Source organism: Chiloscyllium punctatum, chromosome 17 (assembly GCF_047496795.1).
Source record: "Chiloscyllium punctatum isolate Juve2018m chromosome 17, sChiPun1.3, whole genome shotgun sequence".
In the NCBI taxonomy this organism is placed as follows: domain Eukaryota; kingdom Metazoa; phylum Chordata; class Chondrichthyes; order Orectolobiformes; family Hemiscylliidae; genus Chiloscyllium; species Chiloscyllium punctatum.
The window spans coordinates 64,476,048-64,502,322 of NC_092755.1; the positions used below are offsets into that span (position 1 = coordinate 64,476,048).

The 26,275-nt window shown below is 37.5% G+C and overlaps 1 protein-coding gene across 2 annotated transcripts in view; it reads left to right on the forward strand.

Moving 5' to 3' along the window:
- LOC140487907 (mediator of RNA polymerase II transcription subunit 13-like) overlaps positions 1-26,275 on the forward strand; it is a 239,854-nt gene that overhangs the window by 139,862 nt on the left and 73,717 nt on the right. For both annotated transcript variants that reach the window (XM_072587324.1, XM_072587325.1), the window contains exons 4-7: positions 5,796-5,879; positions 20,799-20,944; positions 22,867-23,058; positions 25,997-26,182. In XM_072587324.1, coding sequence (XP_072443425.1) covers positions 5,796-5,879; positions 20,799-20,944; positions 22,867-23,058; positions 25,997-26,182 — 608 coding nt within the window. The remainder of the gene's footprint in view (positions 1-5,795; positions 5,880-20,798; positions 20,945-22,866; positions 23,059-25,996; positions 26,183-26,275) is intronic.

Genomic DNA, 26,275 nt, shown 5'->3' on the forward strand with positions numbered 1-26,275 from the left:
CCGGCAGCTCATTCCATGCAACACCACCCTCTGTGTGAAAAAGTTGCCCTATAGGTCCATTTTAAATCATTCCCCTCTCACCTTAAACCTCAGGCCTTGAGTTTTGGACTGAGGGAAAAGATCTTGTCTATTTACCCTGTCCATGTGCTTCATGATTTTGTAAATCTAAGTTCACCCTGAAGCTCCAAAGCTATAGGGAAAACTGCCCCAGCCTATTCAGCCCCTCCCTATAGCTCAAACCTTCCAACCCTGGCAACATTCTTGTAAATCTTTTCTGAACCATGTCAAATTTCACAACACCCTCCCTATAATAGGGAGACCAGAATTGAATACAGTATTTCAAAAATGGCCTAACTAATGTCTTCTAGAGCTGCAATATGACCTCCCCCCAGTTGCTATGTTCAATACTCTGTCCAGGAAAGACAAGCATCCCAAATGTTGCCTTCACCGTCCTCTCTATATGTAACTCCACTTTGAAAGAACTGTGATTCTGCGTTCCAAGGTCTCTTTGTTCAGCAACACTCCGCAGGACCTTATCATTAAGTATATAAGACCTGCCCTGATTTGCCTTTCGAAAATGCAGCACCTGACATTTATCTAAATTAAACTCCATCAGCTATTCCTCGGCTCACTGGCCCATCTGATCAAGATCCCATTGTACTCTGAGGTAACCTTCTTTGTTCACCACACCTTCAATTTTGGTGTCATCTGCAAACTTACTAACCATATCTCCTATGTTCACATTCAACTTATTTATATAAATGATGAAAAGCAGTGAACTCAGTACTGATCCTTGTGCCATGCTGCTGGCTACAGGTTAACGGTCTGAAAAGCAGCTGTCCACCTCCACCCTCTGTTGTCTTTCTTCAAGCCAGTCAGTGTCCAAATGGCCATTATTTCTGTTTAGGCATGTTTATTTTAGAAAACATCTTGCTCTATAGTTTAGTGTCTACCTGACAAATTGCATGGGAGCGGAAACCATTTTCGCAAAAATTGTCTGCTAGTAATAAACTTTTGTTTTCAAAAGTGAAACACCTTTGAGCAATGGACCATCAGTTGCAGTAAAATTCTTTTCAGAATTCAGCCAGCAGAGAATTCTCACTTAGTACCCAAATGGAGGGATCTTTAGTATAATGAAAGGTGACTGTTTTATGACCTGATGGGAAACCATTTTCAGCATTAAACATGAGATTAACTTCGTTTGTGCTAGCTCATCACAAAATAAATATTGGTATAGCCATTTAGTGCATTGATACAATCAGGCTGATGCAAAATATGACATGCATTAGTGTTGATTATTTTTGCTGCTTATGTGGGGATTAGTGCTATGTTTATAAAGTATTTACCTGGTTTATATTGATTCTCCACTTTTCACGTTTTTCCATTTTGTACTTTTGTTCTCTTCTGTAAAAGTTTGGTGATTTCAATTGAAGATGCAGCATGCTCTTAAGTGGGAGTCATATTATTTTCTTTGCAATTGTGATTATAGAGCTGGTTTACTCTCACCCACCAGGTAACTTCTGGTTACTTTATGATAATGGGGTAAATCTTTCCTCCAAAGGATAATGAAGCATTTTTGGTCTCACTGTAGCCAGTATTTCACTCTTAGAGTATTTTGGACAATATCTCCCTTTTATCTGCATAAGAAGTATTTTAGCCTAAAAATGGATTGTTTTACCGTTCAAATCTGTGAGGAAAATTCATTGAGCTGCAAGGTTCATTTCCAGACGTTTCATTACCCTATTAGGTAACATCTTCAGTGGGCCTCAGGCGAAGCAGTGCTGTAAATTTCTGCTTTCTGTTTACATGTTTGGGTTTCTTTGGGGTGGTGATGTCATTTCCTGTGGTGAAGTCACTTTCTGTTCCTTTTCTCAGCGGGTGGTAGATGGGGTCTAACTTGATGTGTTGAATGGTTGAACTTGAAATGTTTCAGAAAAGATTGAACATAGAGTTAGACCTCATCTTCTACCCCCTGAGAATAGGAACAGGAAGTGACTTCACCACAGGAAATGACATCAACCCAAACCTATAGATAGAAAGCAGGAATTTTCAGTATTGCTTCGTTGAGACCCACTGAAGAGGTTACCTAGTAGGGTAACAAAATGTCTAGAAGTGAACCTTCCAGCTCAGCGAGCAAACCTTCATCCAAAACCTCAACATGCACTACAAATCTTCTCAAAGCATGAGGAAAAGTTACATTAATTCTAGTGCGTTGGTCCCTATATGCTTGGGTTTAGTGACAACCACGTTTCAGAAGGAATTGCTTAGATACTTCAGGGTAAAAATGGCAGCTTGTTGGTTGGTTTTCCAATGAAGACTTAGCATTTTATCAGAGGCGACGTTTCCTGTGTTAACCAAGCTATTGCACTAAGTAAGGAGCAGAAATCATTCATTTTTGGAAAGAACTATTTTTAAATGTTTATATGGCACCTTTCACATTCTCAGGGTAAGTTCAAGTGTCTTATAGTTAGCTTATGGTCAAATGTATTGTGAAAGTCATATATTTTCTGTGTTAATTAAGATAATTAGGTTTATTCATTCATTATTGTAGATTATGGCCAATTTTGATGGTATTAGGCAAGAACTTTTGAAAGCTGATTGGAGGCAGATGTTCGCAGGTAAAGAGACAGCTGGAAAATGGGAAGCCTTCAGAAATGAGATAACAAGAATCCAGAGAGAGTATGTTCCTGTCAGGGTGAAAGGAAAGGCTGGTAGGTATAGGGAATGCTGGATGACCAAAGAAATTGAGGGTTTGCTTAAGAAAAAGAAGGAAGCATATGTCAGGTATAGACAGGATAGATCGAGTAAATCCTTAGAAGAGTATAAAGAAAGTAGGAGTACACTTAAGAGGGAAATCAGGAGGGCAAAAAAGGGGACATGAGATAGCTTTGGTAAATAGAATTAAGGAGAATCCAAAGGGTTTTTACAAATATATTAAGCACAAAAGAGTAACTAGGAAGAGAATAGAGCCCCTCAAAGACTAGCAAGGCGGCCTTTGTGTGGAGCCGCAGAAAATGGGGGAGATACTAAATGAATATTTTGCATCAGTATTTACTGTGGAAAAGGGTATGGAAGATATAGACTGTCGGGAAATAGACGGTGACATCTTGCAAAATGTCCAGATTACAGAGGATGAAGTGCTGGATGTCTTGAAATGGTTAAAGGCGGATAAATCCCCAGGACCTGATCAGGTTACCCGAGAACTCCGTGGGAAGCTAGGGAATTGATTGCTGGGACTCTTGCTGAGATATTTGTATCATCGATAGTTAGAGGTGAGGTGCCGGAAGACTGGAGGTTGGCAAATGTGGTGCCATTGTTTTAAGAAGAGTGGTAAAGACAAGCCAGGGAACTATAGACCAGTGAGCCTGACATCGGTGGTGGGCAAGTTGTTGGAGGGAATCTTGAGTGACAGGATGTACATGTATTTGGAAAGGCACGGACTGATTCTGGATAGTCAACATGGCTTTGTGCGTGGGAAATCATGTCTCACAAATTTGATTGAGTTTTTTTGAAGAAGTAACAAAGAGGATTGATGAGGGCAGATCAGTAGATGTGACCTATGTGGACTTCAGTAAGGCATTCGACAAGTTTCCCCATGGGAGACTGATTAGCAAGGTTAGATCTCATGGAATACAGGGGGAACTAGCCATTTGGATACAGAACTGGCTCAAAGGTAGAAGACAGAGGGTGGTGGTGGAGGGTTTTTCAGACTGGAAGCCTGTGACCAGTGGAGTGCCACAAGGATCAGTGCTGGGCCCTCTACTTTTTGTCATTTATATAAATGATTTGGATGTGAGCATATTGCAGATGACACCAAAATTGGAGGTGTAGTGGACAGTGAAGAGGGTTACCTCCGATTACAACAGGATCTGGACCAGATGGGCAAATGAGCTGAGAAGTGGCAGATGGAGTTTAATTCATATAAATGCGAGGTGCTGCATTTTGGGAAAACAAATCTTAGCAGGACTTATACACTTAATGGTAAGGTCCTAGGGAGTGTTGCTGAACAAAGAGACTTGGATTGCAGGTTCATAGCTCCTTGAAAGTGGAGTCGCAGGTAGATAGGATAGTGAAGAAGGCATTTGATATACTTTCCTTTATTGGTCAGAGTATTGAGTACAGGAGTTGGGAGGTCATGTTGCAGCTGTACAGGAAATTGGTTAGGCCACTATTGGAATATTGCGTACAATTGTGGTCTCCTTCCTATTGGAAAGATGTTGTGAAACTTGAAAGGGTTCAGAAAAGATTTACAAAGATGGTGCCATGGTTGGAGGCATGCTATTGGGAGAGGCTGAATAGGCTGGGGCTGTTTTCCTTGGAGCATCGGAAGCTGAGGGGTGACCTGAAAGAGGTTTACAAAATTGAGGGGCATGGATAGGGTAAATAGGCAAAGTCTTTTCCCTGGGGTCTGGGAGTCCAGAACTAGAGGGCCATAGGCTTAGGGTGAGAGAGGAAAGATATAAAAGAGACCTAAGGGGCAGCTTTTTCACGCAAAGGGTGGTACGTGTATGGAATGAGCTGCCAGAGGATGTGGTGGAGGCTGGTATAATTGCAACATTTAAGAGGCATTTGGATGGGTATATGAATAGGAAGGGTTTGAAGGGATATGCGCCGTGTGCTGGCAGGTGGGACTAGATTGGGTCGGGAAATCTGGCCGTCATGGATGGGTTGGACCAAAGGGTCTGTTTCCATGCTGTACATCTCTATGACTCTAACCTGTTCAGAGATGTTATTACACAGCACTGGAACAGGTGAAACTTGAACCCCGGCCTCCTGATCAAATGGTAGGGTCACCACCACTACATTTCAAGAGTCCTCATTCATTTTGTATCCTTGTATCATGTCTAGTTTGTTCTGTCTCTGTAGGTTATATTAAGTGTTAAAAAATGCAGTTTTGGTTTCTGTTCAAAGTGAATTAGAGGTGTTTGCTTTCAATTTCTTTCAGTGCGCCTGTGAGTGATTATCGTGTTTGCATTTTGACCTAGTTTAGAGACTTGTAGAGGCAAGAAAGCTTTGAGATTACTGTGGATAAAGTGGCTAAGTTGATGCTATGCTGTTCATAAAAACCAAAGAGTTTTTTTAATGTTAAAAAGCATGGAGAGGAATACTGACTTGGACGCTGCATGAATGTATTCCGTTGTGCTTAGTTATTCAGTTTTGTGAGTTCTAAAGAATTAGGACGGGCCAGGTAGCTCTGTGAAGAGACATTCAGCAACAGAATAGATGCTCATAGGTCTGTTGATGGGTTGTGGCACGTAATTCCCAGTGAAGCTTATACTTGGACAGCAATTCATGTTGGTGGGCTTCACTGTAAACCTGAACTTGGATTTACACAGCCAGATCCAGAAGAAAAGGACCAGCCTTCCACTGTATGAATGAATATGTTGAAATACCTATCAGAATGAAGGATATCGTAAAACCAAAATTTTACTGGGTTAATCCATTAGATTTGTCTATTTGACTGTTAATAATTAGTATATTTCATGTTTGGTGTACCCATATAGTTATTGGTTATGTTTGTTTTGTTCCAAATTTGTATAGTAAAGATTCTTTTGCTATTTTGGTATTATTTTGGAGTCTTATTTTAAAAACCTTTTGATTTTTCACATATTATTCTTTTAAGTATCTCAGGGGTCTCAAAACCGATCCTAACATGCCAGGGGTATTTAGTATTTTCATTGTCTGGGGTCATAACAAGATCTAATAGTAAAGTCAGCTTGGCTGCAGAATGCAATATTAGGGTCAGAAAGTGAAAGAAATGTTTTGTTTAATTTTATTCCTTATCATTTTCCTAGGTGTCTGATGGATAAGAATTTTGTTAGGATTGGAAAGTGGTTTGTCAAACCCTACGAGAAAAATGAGAAGCCTGTCAACAAAAGGTAAGTATTATCTTATTGATGCCTCTATGCACAAAAGTATGTTTATTTGGGTTTGGTATCTATATATTTCTAAACTACAAAGAGAAGATTATTCGTGAAATACAAAATGATTAAAACTGCATGGTGTACTCGAGCACAAGGCTAAGGATGACCGTCTGACTGTTGTAGGTTGTCAGAAAAGCCCTTCTGGTTCACATATGTCCTTACTTGGTCTGGCCAATATGCGACTCCAGACCCACAGAAATGTGGTTGACACTTAAATGTCCTAGATATGAGCCATAAATGCTGGGTAGTCAGTGATGCTGTCAACCTATGAAAGGATTAAAGAAAATGCAGTTTGTCAATTGATATTAGGATGTCACTTCTCTAAAAAACCTTGGCATTGTTTCTTGCAGACTGTCGAAACTCTCCAGCATTATATAAATTCCGCCTAGTCTTCAGAATCAAGTATTATTTAGCCTTACTTGTAACCAGCACAACGCAAGTGACTAGAATTAGAGCCAAAAATAGCTGGCAAAACTTAGCAGGTCTGTCAGCGTAAGTGGAGATGAAGCTGAAAGAGAGAGAGATATATGAAAGGAGTATGTAAACAAGAACAGTATGGATAGCTGGCCAGCTACTGCTCAGAACCTGCCTGGGACAAGACCTCATCTTTAGTAGTACCACGTTTTCTTGCTGCCAAACCTGTGGAGGTTTGCCAGCATTTTCTGTTTTTATTTCAGATCTCCAGTATCTGTGGTTCTTTGTTTTATTATATCAGGATTTAAGGACTTAATTTAATGGGCTTTTAAGGTTTTCAACACAGTTTTTGCCAAAACAATTTCCTGTGTTTTACAGTGCACTGCAATGAAAATTATGGAGACTAGATTTACGTGACTCTAATGTGTCAGTGCTTTCATCAGTAATGGTAACTGTTGTGAGCCAAAAATGTGCAGACATTGTCCAAATGGTGCACTTCAGCTGTGCAGTGCAATTAGTCTTGGCCAGCTGATTATTTCTACCTTACAATTCAGATCAGAAGGAATATGAGCAAGTACTCTTAAGTACAGAGTATAAGATGCTGAGAGAAAATAAGGAAACTTTATATAGGCAAAGCTACAGGTAGATGTAGTCTGACCTGTTTAATTGTATTTGGAATAGGGCAGAGTTCATTTGGAATAAATAGAACTTGATGGGCTCTTGTTGTTGTTGTCAGTGCTATATGTAACAGTTGAGTTCAGAGTTAAACTTATAAATATTACAACTTCATTCAGCGTGATTCAAGAATGTCCTATTTATATTTTAGGCTATGAAAATCTTAAAAACAACTTGAAAAGCCCAATTATCACAATTTGCCTCCACATTGATGCGGCAGTGCATGTACAGTTTGTAGTTTGATTTTTGACTGTTGGGTAACTAAATTTATTCAGCCTCATTATTTAATGGTTAGGAATGAATAATTAATAATTCTGCAACTGTGATTTCACACTCTATTTAATGCTGCAAGTGATCTATTTCTGATTATTGAACTTCACATACTGTTTGTTCCACAAATCTTTCAAACTATTTTTGCAGTTGCTAAATTCTGAGTTACAATGCCAAAAAAACAGTAGTGCAACACATCTCCACAGACCTAACGGCAGAGTACACCATTTCCTCACAATGACATTGAAAGGTTTCATTTAGTTATTCACTTCAGACCTATTCCCTAGTCTAGTAATTCAGGACAGACCCACCACAATATGGTTCACTAGTCAGTGTCCTTTGTAAAAGCCTGGCAAGCCTCTCATTTGTATGAAACCACTGCATAGTTTTAATAGAGGAATGAAACTGAACACACTACCTGGTATCAAGGTAAACTTTGGGAATGACATTGGTAATTCCATTCCCAGTAATCCTGCGAAGTCCTCCATACTATCTACTCTGGGTTTGTGCTGACAGTCCCAACAATTCATGCGAAGCCTGACGTCTGTGTGATTCCATGAAAATGTCTTTGCCAACACCATCCCTGGGTCTGTCGTGACCCACTGTCAAGAAACATCAAAGATGGTAAGGGCGCAGAATATACTCGAGGTCAGGGATTTCAATGTCCATTAGCAAGTATAGATTGATATCACCATCTACCTGTTATAGATGCAGCTGCCCATGACAGTATTGGCAGAATTAACCACCGCGCTTCTTTTGTTGAGATTGACTTACACCTTCTTGATAGCGATACCTTCCATTGTGTTGTGTGGCACTATACCTATGCTGAATGGAGGCACCTAGAATAAATCTAATAACTCATTACTGAGTATCTGAGAGGTAAAATGGGGTTTCAATAGAATTGAATTCAACCACAATCTGTGACCTCATGACTCAGCATTGTATTCCATTTTACCATTAGCATTAAATCAGGAGTTGCAGCATTGATTCAGTGAAGTGTGCAAAAGGAAATGACAAGAGCAGCAATAAGACACATTGAAAATAAGGTATGACCCTGAAGAAGCTGCAACATAATTGTTTTCATGTCAAATAGCTAAAACAGCATGCAGCAGGCAGGACTTAGCGATCTTACAGATCAGATCAAAGCTGTCTTGACATGCTCAGTTGTGATGGACATTTGAACAACTAACTGAAAGGGCTGCTGCTCAGATATCCTGAACCACAGTGATGTAAGAGCTAAACACATTCATGCAAAAGATGAGACTGAGGCCCCAGAATTAGCTGTGACCCCAGCCAAGTGTTTCCAATAAAAGTACAATATTGACTGTACCCAGCAATATGAACACGGAATGAGCAGACCACTTGGCCCTTTGCCCCTGTTCTGCCATTCATTAAGATTGTGCTTGATCTAATTTTAATTTCTATGTTTTTGCATCCTTGGTTACCAAGAATCCATCTACCTCTATCTTAGAAATATTTAAAGATTCCACATCAATGCCTTCTGAGGAAGAGAATTCCAAAAACATTCAACTCTAGAAAAATGGTTCCTCATCTCTGTTTTAAGAAAGTGTCCCTTTATATTTCAACTATGGCACTTAGTTCCAGATTCTCCCATAAAAGGAAATGTCCTTTAGGCGTCTATCTGGTCAAATTCTCTCAAAATCATGTGGTTTGATGAATCATCTCTGACTCTTCTGAACTCAAGATGATAAAGACATTGCCTGCTTGGCCTTTGCTCGTTCTGCCCAACCTAGGTACTAGTCAAGGAATCCCTCTCTGAATTGCCTCCAACACCTGTTGGCCAGGCATGACCCACCCACAAAAAGTAGAATGCATCCAACAACCACTTATTATTCCATCAGTCTGTTCTTGATCATCAGCAAAGTGGCTGGTGTGCTTGTGGTGGAGGGCATGAATGTTTAAAGTGGTAGATGAAGTACCAGTTAAGCTTGTTTTTCATGGATGCTGTCTAGCTGCTTTGCATGTTTTTGGCACTGCTCTCATTAAACACTGATTTATATCTTGTATACAATGGTTAGGCTTTAGGAATGCAAATAGTGTTTTACTTGCTGCATGAATTCCAACTTCTGACCTACTCTTGTGGCAACTGTATTGACATGGATTGTTCACCTACCTTTCTGGTTAAAGGTAGCACTCCAGGATATTGATGGGAATGTCAACAGCATGTGGTTAGAATTTCTAGTTGGAGATGGCCATTGTGTGCGGTGCACATGATATACCTAAGCAATGTAAATCTTTGAAAGCTTTCCTTGTTTCTTTATGATTAAACATGTACGGTTCATCTTTCTATACAAGAGTGCCAGTAAGGTTGACTAATCTGTAGGAGACCTCTATGAGCAATTCTGAAGTGAAATCATTTGGACATTGAGTATACTTGTCCAAATTTGCAAAGTTTGATCCAAATTTTGGTGATAAGCAATCAGCAATTACTGTCATTATTCTGAATCTGTGTGCCATTCCTTCATTATTTAACAGAAATGCATATTAATGAGGAAATCATTAGAGATAGAGGGCTGCCATTCACTAAGCTCTCAAGGTATTTTCTGGGAGCCACTCAAACTAGAAGACAACGATTGATCTTAAGAGTGGGTTTTTATTCCACGCACTTTTAGTAACATCATGATTTAATGAGGTGTAACTAACTTTTTTTCATGGAAAGCTGAATGACTACTTCTGAACAACCAATCTGGACCTGAATAATTTATGAGATGCTGTCTGCGTTAATGATTGCTAATTTCTTTAACAAACTGATAATTAAAATTTTCTTTTATCTGTTTTGAGTTTCATCCCAGTGTTTTGCTGTGTATATGTGTAAATATATTTTGTGCATGAAAAAAAGTCCGAATTTGTGTTTCCCCGTTTTTCTTTCTGAAAGTACCTTATTTTGAGCATGAATGCAATTCAACTCATGTACTGTAAACCATTGTACATAAGAATAGTTAAATTTGTCATCACTGAGATACTTGGATCTCTTAGGAAAGTTTTCTTTGAGGTCAACAGAAGTGTATTTTTTATGAAAAATATTCCTTTCTGCACTTTTGTTCACTAATTAGTTAAATGTTACATATAAATGCAGAGGCTATTTATTAAAAGGAATAATAGTGTTTAAGTATATTTAGTTATGTGCCAGTGGTAGATATTAACTGGGACTCCTTTTGTGCTGCTTAACTGAAACCATGGCTGTGTTAGGTACAGACTTGTAATAAAACCAGAAACTGTTGAAGTATATTTGTAATATTTATCTTTTGTAAATACTTGAGATAAATTGCAGCATTTAAGGCGATTCAATATAACTGGATTTGAAAATTGTGTTTTTATATGTGCTGATATGTCGGTCAGCCCTATCTTTTAAATCCTCCCTATCTTTTCAGCTATTGCATGCCTTATTCACTGCAGCACTCAGGCCTAATATTTCAATCCAGAATGCATATTTTGCTTAATATTACTTTGCACAAGCAATCAAATGGGAGCTACAGGCTTTGTTAACAAAAATGCATGGGTGTTCAAGACATGCTCACATTTGTATCAGTTGCTGATAACGTTTCAAAATGCTGCCCATGTATACCTTGGAATGTAAGTTGACACCTTTTTGGAAGGATTTTTCAAAGGTCAGCATCTAGTGTATAATAGGATGTAAGATTGGCTCATGTTTTTTTCCTTCAAAGCTGTCTTTTCTTATGGAACATCAATTCCTTTCAATTGTTGTGACAAGACAGAACTCATTAATGATGGACATGATACATCACCCTGTCTAACGTGAAGTAGAGAAGGTCTTGTGATAGTTGTGGGGAAAGATGGTTCTCCTTGTGGATGAGTCTAGGGCGAAATGGTTTAATGTCAGAATAAGGGTTTGAAGAGGGATGTCTTCTGAGTATTGTGAATCTGTGCAATTCTTTACTACAGAGGGCTGTTGGGACTGAGCCTTTAAGTATGATTCAAAACCTTTCTCAGTCTTGAACAATCAAGGATTATGGGGGAAAAGGCAGGAAGGTAGAGTCAGATCTACCAAGGTCTCATTGAATCGCAGAGCAGACTCAGTGGGTTGAATGGAATACTTCAGCTCCTATGTCTTATGGTCTTAATAGAATGTTGAGTAGAAATTATGAAGTTATCAATGAACAAAATATTTTAAGTGTTGAAAGAAAAACAAGGGTGGGAATATGGCCTCAAGGTTGTAATCAGGATAAAATCACGTAAGATTCCAAAATGGCAGAAATCTCAAAATTACTTTGGTACATATATAAAGAAGTAATATCTTAATTGTTGAAACTCATTATATATGGAGAAAACTAGTGAACATTACAGATGGTTAGGACTGGCATGATCTCATTTAAAAATAAGCATAACTATTTAATAACCCAATTAATTCAAGGCAAATAAAACCATGATCCTGCTGAATTACTTTCAAAGATTTTAAAATAATCTGGAAAAGAGAGAGAGAATTTACAAACTTGCTTTTCTTTTTTAAAAAAAAGTGCCCAGCTAGAAAACAAGCAGTTAGTTGACATTGCCTCGATATGTTGGAGAGAAGAAACATGTCTATGAGTCTAAAGCTTGACACTATTATGAAAAGTAATTGAATCCGTACTAAAGGAGAAAGTACCTAGAACAGAAAAGATTGATAACTTAGATCTGTGTTACCAACTCAAGATTCTAAAGGGTGTTTATCAAAGAGTATCATAAACTAATGAATCTGATAAAAGCACACAAGGCTGGGACAGTTCACTGAATTGGCAGTCGGAGCTGCAGGAAAGAAAACACTGCGCATGCTTAAAGGGAGCTTCTCTGTGATAGAAATTGGAAGGTGGAGTGCTAAGAATCTCAGCGCAAGAGTCATTTGATAACTTGTATTAACAATTTAAATTTCTGAAACCATTTTGAAATTTTGTAGATGAAGCCCATTGAGTGTTTGAGGTGCGTGGGTGGTGTAGTAGTGAAGGATAATCAGTACCGAAAAGAATAAAAATAAATTACAAGATAGTATTTTAAAAAATACACAAATGATTAACTTATGCTTGGCAAATAAATTTCAAAACCTCATACTGTCTTTATACAAAAAAATTGCATGTTACTGGAAAAGAAATGGGAAAAGAAATGTAATTGCATTCAGCGTCCTTCAGAACATCCAGTGCACTTTACAGCTAACTATGTCACTATCATATAGCTGTTTGTGGGAATATGCATATTACCTGTATATTTCCTACACTTCAACAGTGACCGTACCTAAAGTATAAGATTCAGCTATTTTGATGGTGTTGATTGATGGGTAAATACTGGCCAAGTCACCAAACTTACATTCATATCTGTCACAGATGGCAGATGGGGTCTAACTTAAATAGCTCAATGGAAAGTTGATGGAGGCATCTCAATAGGGCAGCATTCCCTCAGTAGTGCACTGGATTGTTAGCCTGTATTTTTGTGTTCAAGTACTGGAATGGAAGAGTAACCAAATTTGTAAGTAGAAACACAAATCATTAAAAGTCATTACTCAGTTTAATAAGACCTTTTTAAAAATGTCGCATCAAAACCACATGGAATATTGTGTATAGAGGGCAGAGAGACATTTGAAAGAGTGCAAATATAGTATAAAAGTTGTACCAAAAAAAGGTTATATCTGTCAGGAAATGAAGTCGAGGCTGGGTGCGATTTTTTTTTAAACTTAAGGGTGCAAAGTGACTGAACAGATCTTCAGTTAGAAAAGCTCTTTCAGAGGAGACAAAGAAACGTTCATTTCATTTTGATGTGAACAGCTAAATTAGGAGTTACCAATGTCGGATGATCACTAAGAAATCAATTGGTTCAGAATTGTCCATTTCTGAGTATTGAGGCAAGTACTTTTGCTGTTAAGGGGTAGTTAGGTAAACATAGGGATGAGAAAATAAATTGGCTGATTGTTAGATGTGGAAAAGTCGAAAGAGGTTTGAAAGGAGCATAAAAACCACAAGTTTTACCATGTTTGTTTACAAACAGAAATGTTTAGCAGCTAGTGTTTTAGATAAGATATGAAGTGTTGGAATTGTCGCCTTTACAAGGTAAACCTTTGAAAGTGAAATTTAGTGGTCCTTAAAACAGTAGCTGGAAGTCTTAGTAAAGTGACTTGACTGCTAAGACTCCTGATTGTCGGAAGAAAAATTGATAATATCTTTTCAGCACATTTGTGATATAAACACGGAGAAGGAACAAATGTGCTCAGGTGATAAGAGCAATTGAAGATGACAGTGATAGAGGTAGAAGGAGGTGTAAATAGTTCTCAAAGCGAATCTCCTCCAATTTGACAAGCTGATGCAGAAATACTGGGACAGTTAGACTCTGTTCTCATATTTAGAGAATGGACAAGAGGATCTTGTAAGACTACTGAGAAAGGATGAAACAATCTGTAAAGGTAAACCAGGATGAACTGTACTCGCTAACCATGATATAAATATAGGCGAGTTACCTTTATATAACTATACACAGTCTAGTTGATCCATCTGGTTTGGCATCTAACACTGTTGTTGAACTCCAGCTGCTCTGACTAGGTTCAATCAGGTAATCCTCTAGCATGTACCGAAATTCTGTTTCCACCTGAGCTTGTTTTTCTGGGTTCAAGTGAAAAGTCTTTTTTTCAGTAGTGAGGAAGAGTCACTGGACTTCAACACATTAACTCTGCTTTCTTCCAGCAGATGCAGCCAGAACTGCTGAGTATCTCCAGCAATTTCTCCTCTTGTTCTAGATCCTTCAGCATCTGCAGTTGTTTCTGTTTTTATTATACTTTGTTCCTGTCGTAGTTTGTGATAACACTTCAAAAGTGAATGCAAGATAAGTCAAGACCTGTTCAAGAAATTGCAGTTACTGGTTTAGTGGTAAATTTAACAATAACTTAATTTGTGAAAGCAAGAGTGACTTACTTGGGACATGTGGTTGGAAAAGGACTGATGTTGCCAAGGATAGCAAAAGTGAAAGCTTTAATAGAACTCCTTGTTCCTTAAACTAAATGAGAAATCATGAGGTTTTTAGGAATGTGTGGATTTTCCTAGAAATTTGTGTGTACTTTAAGGATGATAGCTATCCCTTGAACAAATTTGTGAAAGAAACTAGCGAAAGTACCAAGCAGCATTTGAGAAGCTAAAGGCAACCTTAAATGAATCAGCATTGGCCTCCCCTGATTTTTCCACACCTTTTCAAAATAGCAGTTTATGCTTGTGATTTTGGGAGTGTGTATTGTCATTTTGTAGGATGATCAGTCAAGAATAGAGAAATAAGTTCCTTATTTTTGCCTGTAAAATCTATGGACTACAAGGAGAAGTTGCTGTTTTCAAAAACAGGGATTTACCTTGATGACTGCCTAATTTCTCAACTCTGTTCTGTGGATATTAGTTCTTGTAACGTGCAGATGATCGGGGCAGAGGAATTGCTTACAAGTGAAGCTGATTGAACTTCAGCTAAGAAAGCAGGCTGAAACTGGAAGCAAGCTACAGAGTGGATAGAGAGTTGAGCTAGAAAAAACACAGCAGGTCGAGCAGCATCAGAGGAGGAGGGCAGTTGACATTTTAGGTTGGAACCTTTCATCACTGCTCCTCATGAAAGGTTCCGACCTGAAACATCGACTCCCCTCTTCTGATGTTGCTCGACCTGCTGTGTTTTTTCCGACTCAACGCTATCCATTCTGATTCTCCAGCATCTGCAGTTCTTACTATCTCCAACAAACTACAGAGACATAGACAGAAAAACACAAAAGTGTGTCGTTGTTCTCCCCAGCAGAAGTTGCCTGTTTGCTGTTTAAAAATAAACTCAGTTTAAACTTGAAGAAAACCTTTCCTGCAGCAGTTGCTATGAGTTGTGACTTTTGAATTGACAATTTGAAGACATTTTCCAAATGAACTAGTCAATCTATTACTTACAAGTCAGTAGAAACTTCCAGAGAAAGACAACAGAATACCAAGGACCCGGCTAACCGAAATAGGATAATCTCAAAATCTGAATTTACAAGCAAAGATGATTGACCCGACTTTATGATTTTTTTTCTACCTCTGCCAATAATCAATTTCTCCTCATTTGTGTGTGTTTGTCAGGGGCAATTTATCAGGCAATTAGAGTGTGTGTTACTACATGTGCAGTGATATTTTAAATTATCCTGTCAGGGGAGTCTATTGGAATAATTAATTTTAGAGAAAATGGGTAAGAAATTGAGCAAGGGTAGGGACATTACTGAGTGGAAGTAAGCAATCTTCGTGATGGTACAGATATGTAGTTGGAATCTGAATCCATGGTCAATTATGCCACCAAGTTTGGAAACACTAGTTCAGTTGCCAGGAAGAGGGATGGAGTCCGTATCTAGAAATTGGAATTTGTGTTGGGGAACTCAAAATAGTGCCAATAAAATAATTAACCCCTTGTCTAATTGGAGAACGTTTCTTGCTTAGTATTAGATGCCCAACAAGCAGTTTTGACAATTTGGTGTAGAAGATTAGTTTTACCACTGTTTCAGTGTTCAATGATCTTACTACTTCAGAATGAATGAAACACCTTAACATCTTACATTTTTGAACAGCCTACATTGTTAAGAATGTACCTCGTCAGACAATTCTATGCTAAAATTAATAGACTAGGACAAACTTAGATGGCTTCACCTTTTGCCTGGTATTGCGTTTTTAAATGACCTAAAGTAAGGTGACATGTGACCATGTTAAATATAATTTTTTAAATGCAGTTCCTGATGTATGATCAAGCAAGATTTATAGATTTGCGTGAAAATAGCTAAGCCTAGTTTTGCTCCATTATGTTAGCTATGCTTTTATTTCAGGCTTTTTGTTTCTTGCTCAATTTTGATACTACTGATTTCCAAAATGTTCCTGGAAAAAAGAATGAGACCAATGCACTTTGATTATTGCTCAACTAAATTTAATTCCAGTTTTCAAAGAAAAGGAATAAATAATCTGTAAAGAAGCTACGTTCCCTTTAGGTAGGGACACACAGCCAACAGTTCTTACTGCAGTTACTTTTCTGTTTCATCAGTAGTAACATGGTGAATAACATTGACTGTTGCTATGAAAGCAAACCTTTAAGTATTGTGTATAAAATGCTTTTGTGATCTTTTCTGCTGTATTTTGGCACTGAAAGCTTCAAAGTCGTCTTGTGGATGCATGAAATGAATGACTTTCAGCAAAGGAATAGCAATAATTTGTGGGGGGTTTTTTTAGTAGGCAATGCATTTTAATACCTCAGAGTAAAGAGAGAGCAATTTGGGAATGTCTTGGAGGACACAAATGTACTAGAGCTTGTTTTTCTCTCCCTCATTCCCCTATAGTCCCAACTCCACCAGTGATGAAAATGAGCACTTGATATTGGATTTAGATTACTGCAAATTTCTTAAGTGATATGCGGCTGGAGAGGGATTTGAAAACATGAATGAGAATTTTAAAAACATCCTTAGACAGCACCTTTTCAAACCCATAACCATTTAGATGGACAGGGACAGTAGATTCTTCAAGAACACTGCCATTTGCAAGTTTCTCTCCAAATCACTCACCATCCTAACTTGAAATTGCATTGCTGTTCTCTCATTGTTACTGGGTCAAAATCTCTCTCATGACATTGCAGCAGTTGAAGAAGGCAGCTCACCATCACCGTCTCAAGGCCAACTATGGACTGGCTAGCCAGCAAGCCCCACATTCCGAGAATGAATAATAAACTAAACAAAATCTGGAACCAGCGTGCTTATTTTTCTCCATATAAATTGAAAGATGAATTTCAGTGTTATAGTATCATGCTGCAGCATAATGGGTAGTTAGTGTGAAAATGTTCACTGTGTACAGATAATACGTATCTCTGGAATTGGTTAGCTCAGTTGGCTAGATAGCTAGTTTGTGAGGCAGAGTGATGGCAGAATTGAACCCACACTGTTGTCTTTGGTTGAAGGGCTGTCCTTCTCAACTTCTTCCCTCACCTAAGATGTGTGGTTAAACCATGACCAGTCATCTCTCTAAATGAGAAAGTAACCCCATGGTCCAGTAGGACAGTGGCAACTTTACTGTTACCTGATAAGTGAATGGTGACCACGAAGTGTAATTTGTTAACTCCCCCCCCCATCGTTGTACTCTGGGCACCTCCAAACCATTTTCATTTCATCTAAATTAAACTCAAATGTGTGGAAATCAATTTCAAACTAGTTCTGAGTTAATTTGAGGGTTTAGCTCTGTAAATAATGCAACCAATATTCAGATCAAATTTTCCATTCTCCTTATGATGTAACATTGTGGAATCTAAGTTTTATGAAATTAGTATGGTCACTTTATTAAGGAAGTAAGATTAAGTTGTACTTTTAAGACAAAACAGATCCATTTCATTGTTTTTAAATGAATTCAATATGATGGTTAATTTGACTGCTTGTGAATTTATTGCATCTAGAATATGCTAAAGATGACGATATAAATTGGACATATTATCAAATATGGGTTAGCTATAGTTGACATTTACTGAATAAATTTTGTAATGAATAAAAATTGTGAATAATTCAAGAAAAATAAATGGGTTCACAAAATCTAAATACCTTTCCTGGTTTTGTCTCATTAATGTATATGTGGCATTGTGTGTGAATGTTGTTTCATCATTGGCAATAAGCTATTTGCGAAGCTTCATCAAGGTGCACACTAAATTCCTTTCACTTAACAAAGTCTTACTTCTCAATGCTGTAGTGGAGTTTCTGGGTTTCAAAGCAAATACTGGTCAATCTTGGAGTTGCGGGACTGAATAGTCTTTCTGGATTTGAGAAAATCTTTTGATTTAGTGCACAAGATTCTGCTTATATTTTTTTAAAAAGCTCTTACTACAAAAGATAAAATTACAGGTGTTGACTGATATTCTCAGATTTAATATAGGTTTAAATAAATTGATGCATAGCCATGGTCATTATGGCACAGAAAACCGTTTGCCCCGTCAAGGCTAATTTGTATTGGTGCTCAATATTAGAGTTTTTGGGGGCAGTTTTTTAAGATGCAGTTTTGTCTTTAAAATCAAAATGTATCTTCCTGATTGTGTTTCCATTATGGATGTTGGAACGCTGCTAATCGATGAGAGAAAATCCAGAACAACTTGGTGCAATTCAGGGCAGTAGGGTGGTGCAGACATTGTATTTGTGAACTCCATATTGTAGGGAATTTTTTTTTTCAAGTGCAACAATTATGCCTAAAATGAAATAAAACAAGAGGATATTTGATGCACTTAATTTCAGGTCAGTGGCTTTTCACCAAAAGTAGAAAAGGTTAGATATCAACAGGAGTTACACAACTACAGAGAAAGAGAAGGAACAAAAGGCCTTTGTTAGGGTGAAGGGCAAAGAGTGCCAAAGCAAAGATGGTGCAAGACAAAACCAGATTCTACTCTGAGGTAAAGAAACAATAAAGGAGTCTGGAAAAGGTGTAATTGGGAGTGGTACAGTATTACCAGTAACAACTAACTGGGTTTTGGGGTGGGGTTGCACCAGAGAAAAAGAACTGGAGGAGTAATTACGTACATTTTAAAAAAAAATTAGACATGTTTGGGACAGTGATATCCAACTAACGCAGAAGGTCAAAGATCATGTGTTCTTTTATAGACCGTGGAGAAATATCGTTAAAGGGTGATAATTTTGAAAAATTTGTGAAGTTGACCAAAAGAAGAGTTCCTGTGTTTATTCCACTAATTTCAATACTGTGAATCTGCCATTTTGTTTTTGTAAAATAAATAAACCATTTTATATTTTATAAGGGATTAGAATATTGTGCCAAAAGATTCATGAACATTGCATAGTGTTCACATTTTTAAAATGCTTGAAATCTTATGTAGCTGGGGACTGATGAAAGATAAATCAGTGCTAAAAAGAGAAAACCTATTGACTGCCATTATGAAGTAATGGTAACAAGCAATTTTGCTAATGTGTGATATACTAGAAATTTGTTCAGTTCTGGAGTAACAGTAATTTATGATTTTACTTAACTGTTTTGAATTAGATTGTGTAGCTGTATATTTATATTGATCCAGAGCTGTGATTATTGACTTGCTAAGGTAAACCACTCTGTTGCATTATTGTATGTGGCTAGATGCATAATAATATAATATGTCCATATAATACAATATTTTAAAAGATGTGTCTTGCTTTTTTTTAAATAACACTTGTAAAATGAACATTATGTATCAATATATACATATTGTAAGTATTTTGAATTTAAGTATTCCATCAAAATGGATTTTAAAAAATGTCAATCCAGTTCACCTCCAGGAATAAGCCTAATAATCATGTATCAATGTAGAAATAGTTAATGACAGGTTTGCTTGCTTTCATCGTTATTTACAAAATGGCAGGGCTAAGCTGGAAATTGGCATGAAATTAAGGAACTTCATGTCTTCCTGCATCCTTGTTGACTTGCTTCCAGATGAATCCTTTAAATGTCATGCCAGTCTTTCTTTTGATCTGCCAAGGCAAAAATTGTGTTGACTATTTTGGCAGCAAATTCTATACATGACACGTTAAATGCAACTTTGCACATCTATAGCGTGGTTCTGAGTTAAAATTCCTTTTGGCTAGAATTTGTTTTGAATACATTGTGTAGTTTTATTATTCACCAAAGTCTAATTCTACTGTTATTTCCAGCAAGGTTGGCATGTACATTGTGAACAGTCACTCTTAACAGACGACATTCAATCCAACCCCGTAGAGGACTGCAGTAAATCTGTAATTTTGAATGAGACAAATTGGCACCTGTTCTAAACATTTTATATAGTTGTGGAATTTGAGACTTCGCCAGAACTGATGAACAGGCGATTCGGAAACCTAGATTTTGAGTTCCAAGCACAATTGTAAAGCAACCTCCAAGATTTAAAAATAAATCTTAAGTTTTGCTTTTTTGATAGCAGGACTTAAATGCCAGAATTGGCTATATAGAGCTGCATTTACTACTGAGCTACAGCTCATCTTTGTGCACTGCAAACAAAACTGATTTAGTACAAGATTCTTAAGATGTATGCCAATTCCATTCTACAAGTATCCGTGGTGATCTGTTTCAGTTTTTACCATCCTGTGGAAATATCCTTAACCAAAAAGGTGCATTGCTCATTTTTAGGTTTTAATTTCCCTTCGGCTGCAATTGAATAAATTATCTGCAGCATGTAAATGTGTAAAAGATGACTTTAGAAATTTCATTTTAAAATAACGTCACTTTCTTGATGGTAAGCAACTTATAAACTTGCCTCGTGTTCTGTATTTGACTTGATGCCTGTATAGGAACTTTGAAGCCGTGCCTAGATTTTTACTGGATCACAGACAATCTTTGCATTGATCGTGGGTTATATGACACTCTCTTATGTTCTTATTCCTCTCCGGTTCTCTCTTTTATTGCGTTAACTTAGGAACTGTAACAGTCCTCCATTTCTTTATAGCATTTCTTTCTCCATTTACCATTACTTGTTTCCTTTTGTTCTTGTAAAAATAAGTATTAAACCATAATAATGTGTATTGATTTCTCTTATGTTCTTTCACAGTGAACACCTTTCCTGTTCCTTTACCTTCTTTCTGCATGGAGAGAGCAATGTCTGCACAAGTGTTGAAATTGCCCAACATCAACCCGTGTACCTTGTCAATGAAGAGCACATCAACATGGCACTATCATCAGCCTCACCTTTCCAAGGTTGATTACTGCACTATTTTACTATAACACATTAAGTTCAGCCTTGCAATCTGAAGTGCTGTTTGTGATAACAATACTTTACAGATATTTATGCTTTTTTATCATTTTTTAAGATTGATGTAGAAGTTTGAACTAAAGTTAGACTCAAAGTTACATGTTGAATATTTTGTGCCGTTCAGAGGTCTTGCTTCTCAGATGCATGCCTATTTTCCTCCTTCTTCTTTAAAACTTTGTGCTGTATTTGACTTCATGCTATACTCAAGGAGCAGAGGAGGCTGGGTCATCAATTATATTCATGTTGAGTTAGATTTTTGAGTAACAAGCGAATCAGAGTATATAGGTAGATAGAAAAGTAGATATGAGATGACAATCCCATCAGCCATGTTGTTGAATGGTATAGCAGGGAATGAATGGCCTTTTCATGATGCTAATTGATATGTTCATATTTATGTTTAAGCACAGTGCATTAGCATTGTGTGCTGAGTGTAAATCTAATAGCGTTTATGTTGTTGTAGAATGAGATTCCAAGGGTTTCCAAGGGTCTTTGTCTAAAGTAGAGACCATGCCAAACAAAGAGATAGAAGGATGACCAGAAACTTGTCCTCGGTACTTTTAAGGAGGAAGAAAAGGACAAACTGAAGGGGGAGCTTTTAGGCAGAGAATTTTAGATGTTTCTGCTTCCGCCAGTATTTTGAGATGTTGGAGGGAAATATACAAGAGCCCAATGTCAGAAGAGTAGTGAATTAAAATTTGAGAGCATAAACAAAATAGATCGCTGGAGAAACACAGCAAGTCTGGCAGTTTCTATGGAGAAAAAGAGACAAAAGGTGTGGCACTGGAAGACGGAAAGTCAACATTTCAGGCATAAGCCCTTCATTAGTTCTTATGTCAGAAACATTGATTCTCCTGCTTCTTGGATGCTGTCTGATCTGCTGTGCTCTCCAAGGGCCATACTTTTTGTGTCTCATCTCCAGCAACTGCAGTCTTTACTTTGTCCTCCACTATGAAGAGAAAGCAGAGTTAACGTTTCAGGTCCAGTGACCCTCCTTCAGAACTGGAGAACTTCATTGGATCTGAAATGTGAATTCTGCTATTTCTCCATAGATGCTGCCAGTTTTGTGTTTTTCCTGCAAATTCTGTTTTAGTTTGATTCCCAGCATCCAAAGTTCTTTGTTTTTGTTTTTAATGTTGAGAGCATGACCGGGTGAAACTAGCATGGGATCTTAATCGATTCAAATTTTTAATTTTGAAATATAGAACTGGGAACCTTGTTGCTGGAAAAGATGCAGACAATAGGTTCAATAAGAGTCTAGATTAGAGTGGTGCTGGAAAAACACAGCAGTTCAGGCAGCATCCAAGGAGCAGGAAAATCGACGTTTCGGCCAATAAGACAAATTGAAGGTTGGATCAAAGAGGAATGGGTTTGCATACATTTGTAAAATGGCTGAAGAAGTTAGGTGGTGTTTACAATAGAGCAAATGTTCAGAAGCCTCTTTAAGATCACTTAACAAACCAAGGTTGTGAATAGCCTTGCTCAAACTGAGACAGTGGCCAAGGAAAGATATTGATGCCAAGGGTTTGATGATTTATTTCAGGGTATAGGAGGTTTTAATCCTGTTAAAATGGTCATTGTAGTGTGCTAGAAACATGCTGCATGTATTTGGTCTTGGCGCTAAATCCAGATTCAGTGATGGTACCTACAAAAACCTTTTTTGTTTTTGAGAGTTAAGTCGGTCGCCTGAATGTAGTTTTAGAATGACTTTTCTTAAGCTTTGAAAACCAGACTTCAGTCTAATGCTGCAAATTTCTGGACTATTTTGAGCACTAGTCCACGATTCTCAAAAAAAAAGCTAGATTGGGCATCAATAACAAAATATTACAATTTTTCTGGAAAAACATTCAAAATATCATCTGCTTTTCAGTCATCATTAGTCCGTTTGGGCTGAATGGCACACTTACAGGCCAGACATACAAGATGTCTGATCCAGCTACAAGGAAATTGATTGAAGAATGGCAATACTTTTATCCAATGGTACTGAAAAAGAAAGAAACAAAGGAGGAAGAAGAGATGGATTGTGATGATGACTTCCCTGTAGCTGTTGAGGTTATTGTAGGTGAGTGTGGAATAGTGTTACTAATGCAATGTCGTTTCAAGACTATTTAACTGTGTGTATAGTTAAAGGATTGCATTAATGCAATTTCTGTTCACTGTTGAATATTACAGCCATCGTTGTTCAACCACCTTTCACTTGTCACAGGCATAATTTTTGATAATACAGAAAGCGCTCTGTTTGCATTGTTGTGGCAAACAAAGGTCTATGTTGAATGTCTCTTTAAAACAGCCTAGTTACTTTGGAATCATAAAACCAAAATTCCTCTTGTATTGAAAAAAGCTTTTATCTTCTGATTAGTTACAAATTAAATTTTTGTATGGAAGTATGTAGTCATTTTACTCCTCAATTTTAATCAACTACAGTTAAGTAAACTAACTTTTTAAAAAAAAATTAGCTGGAATTTTCACTGTGCTATAACCCTGGGTCTTTGGTCAAATCTGCGATTAAATTTATGGGCAGCATCATGAGCTGCTCAAGTCTTGTTTAAATAAGTTTTGATTGCCTCATTGCATTGCCCCATTGAGAAAAACAAGTATTTTTAACGAAAAAATGTTTGCCAAATTAAATAACACACACACTTCCTATTTTTATCCAAATTTGGCCTTGTGCTTCTTAAAAGTGAAAACTTAGTTGTCAGATCTCTCTTAACCTCTGTGAATTATTCACATTTTCCACATAGTTTAAAACAGAACTTTGATAATATGTAAGATTAAAATTAAGTAATTGTGCAACATACTATTGCTTTGCAATAATAACAAGTCTTGACTCATTATGATCAACAGTTTAGTAGTAACCTATGGCTGCATGCGCACACGAAGAGAACGTTTTGAGTATTTTGAGTTTGATTAATCATCAAGTCAGAATTGATAAGGTATAATCCTTCTGTAACTTGAATACTCACAAACTTTCTGTTTATGTTAATAGCTTTTATGGCTTTTGAGCATGATGCATGCAAGATCTGCTTTAAAAAAAGCAGTTGTGATGAAACTGTGCATTTTGTCTTGTTTGTGCTTTTGGCTGAAAAGAATGATCAGTTACTCAGTACGACTTGTATAGTAGCACCCCTATAACTGTTAGACTGAACTCCCTTCAAATGTATTCAGAGATTGTCTGGACTCTAACTTTTTCTTAAAGGCAAATGTAAGGTGCTGTGTTTTAGGTGTCATTCAATTGGTCTCACTACTTGAAAGCAAAGCGCACTTTACTCTGAGGAAGGGTCACCGGACCTGAAAGGTTAACCCTGATTTCTCTTCACAGATGTTGCCAGACCTGCTGAGCTTTTCCAGCAATTTGTTTTTGTTTCTGATTTACAGTATCCGCGGTTCTTTTGTTTTACTCCTATCCTATACTTAAAAGATAGAAGGATTACGATTTTTAACTCTTATTGTGTTATGTTTTCCAATTGATTATTTAGCTAATAAATGGCAACTGTTCCAATGTAGTAACATGCTGTAAACACCCCATTGGAGAAAGTAAATTTTGTCAAATAGATTGTCTCACTTGTAATGATTCTCCAATCCAGGAGGAAAGAGCATCAAGACAAAATTCTGGCAGAGGGAAAGAAGTCAAGCTTTTAATTGTAGCCAAGAAATGTATGCCAGCTTTGAAACACCAATAACTACTGAAAGTTAACTTCTGTGGGAACCTGACTCTACCCATTCATGCTGCTTCACTTGCTCCAACCTTTTAAAATAAAAATTCGAGGTGCCTCAAGTTTGCTTTATTGTCTTGGAACAGACTGCTTGGGGCCTCTGTCTCAAGATCGCTTCATAAAAGAAAACCAAGACAAAGCACACTTCTTAATTGCCATAGTACCATCACATAATGAATAATGCGTTTCAAGAAGGTTTGTAGCTCAGGTTGAGGTTCTGGATATACGTTTGCTCACTGAGTTGGAAGGTTGGTTTTCAGACGTTTCGTCACCATGCTAGGTGAGCCTCTGGGTGAAGCCCTGGTGGCATGGCCTGCTTTCTATTTATATGTTTCAATTTCCTTGGGTTGGTAACGTCATTTCCTGTTCTTTCTCAAGGGGTGGTAAAAGGGATCCAAGTCAATGTGTTTGTTGATAAAGAGTTCTGGTTGGAATGCCGTGCTTCTCTGAATTCATGTGCGTGTTTCTGTTTGGATTGTCCTACAATTAATGTGTTGTCCCAGTCGAAGTAATGTTCTTCCTCATCTCTGTGTAAGGATACTAGTGAGAGTGGGTCATGTCTTTTTGTGACTAGTTGATCATGTATCGTGGTGGCTAGTTTTCTGCCTGTTTGTCCAATGTAATGTTTGCTACAGTTCTTGCAAGGTATTTTGTAAATGACATTAGTTTTGCTTGTCTGTATAGAGTCTTTTAAGTTCATTAGCGTAGTCTGAGTAGTCTGGCGGTCATTTCTATGATGTTTTTGATGTCAGGGAGAGTGACTAAGGTTTCTGGACATTTTTTTGCCTGCTTGTTGAGGTTTATTGCTGAGAAATCGGTGGACCGTGTACATTGGGTACCCGGTCGTTTTGAATACACTGTATAGGTGATTTTCCTGTGCACTGCGTAGTTCCTCTGAGCTCCATTGTGTGGTGGCTCGTTGGAATAATGTTCTGATGCAGCTTCGTCTGTGGTATGGTATGGTGTGGTGATGAAACATCTGAAAATGAACCTTCCAGCTCAGCGAGCAAACCTACATCCAGAACAAATAATGTGCATACTTTTGAAATTATTTCTATTTTGATGATTGTTTTCAAACCTTAAGCCTCTAATGTATATAATTTCTTATGAAATGAAGGTGCTTTAAGAATTTAAAATATTTTACTTTTAGCCAAGAAAAGGGGGAATATTTCTTTTTTTGTGAATCAAACATATTACCTATTATTTTCAGATGAAGTTGCACTGTAATGTTCCAGTGAATAGCTTTAGCACTACTTCATATTATTATTTGTGTTTGCGTTTTTGTAGGTGGAGTGAGAATGGTATACCCATCAGCTTTCGTGTTGATTCCTCAGGGGGATATCCCTGTAGTTTCAAATGCTGCTAATGCAGGAGGCCATACAAATCCAACACAAGGATCAGTAAGTGTGAAGGACACCTTAAGTTGTGGATTGCCACTCACACCACCCACCTCTCCTGAGCAGACCATAATAGGTATGTTTTGCATGCATAATTAGTGGAATTAACTATCTTAACTTCAGTGACTTATACTTTGTAACACAATTATTGTGCGATAAAATCTAATAT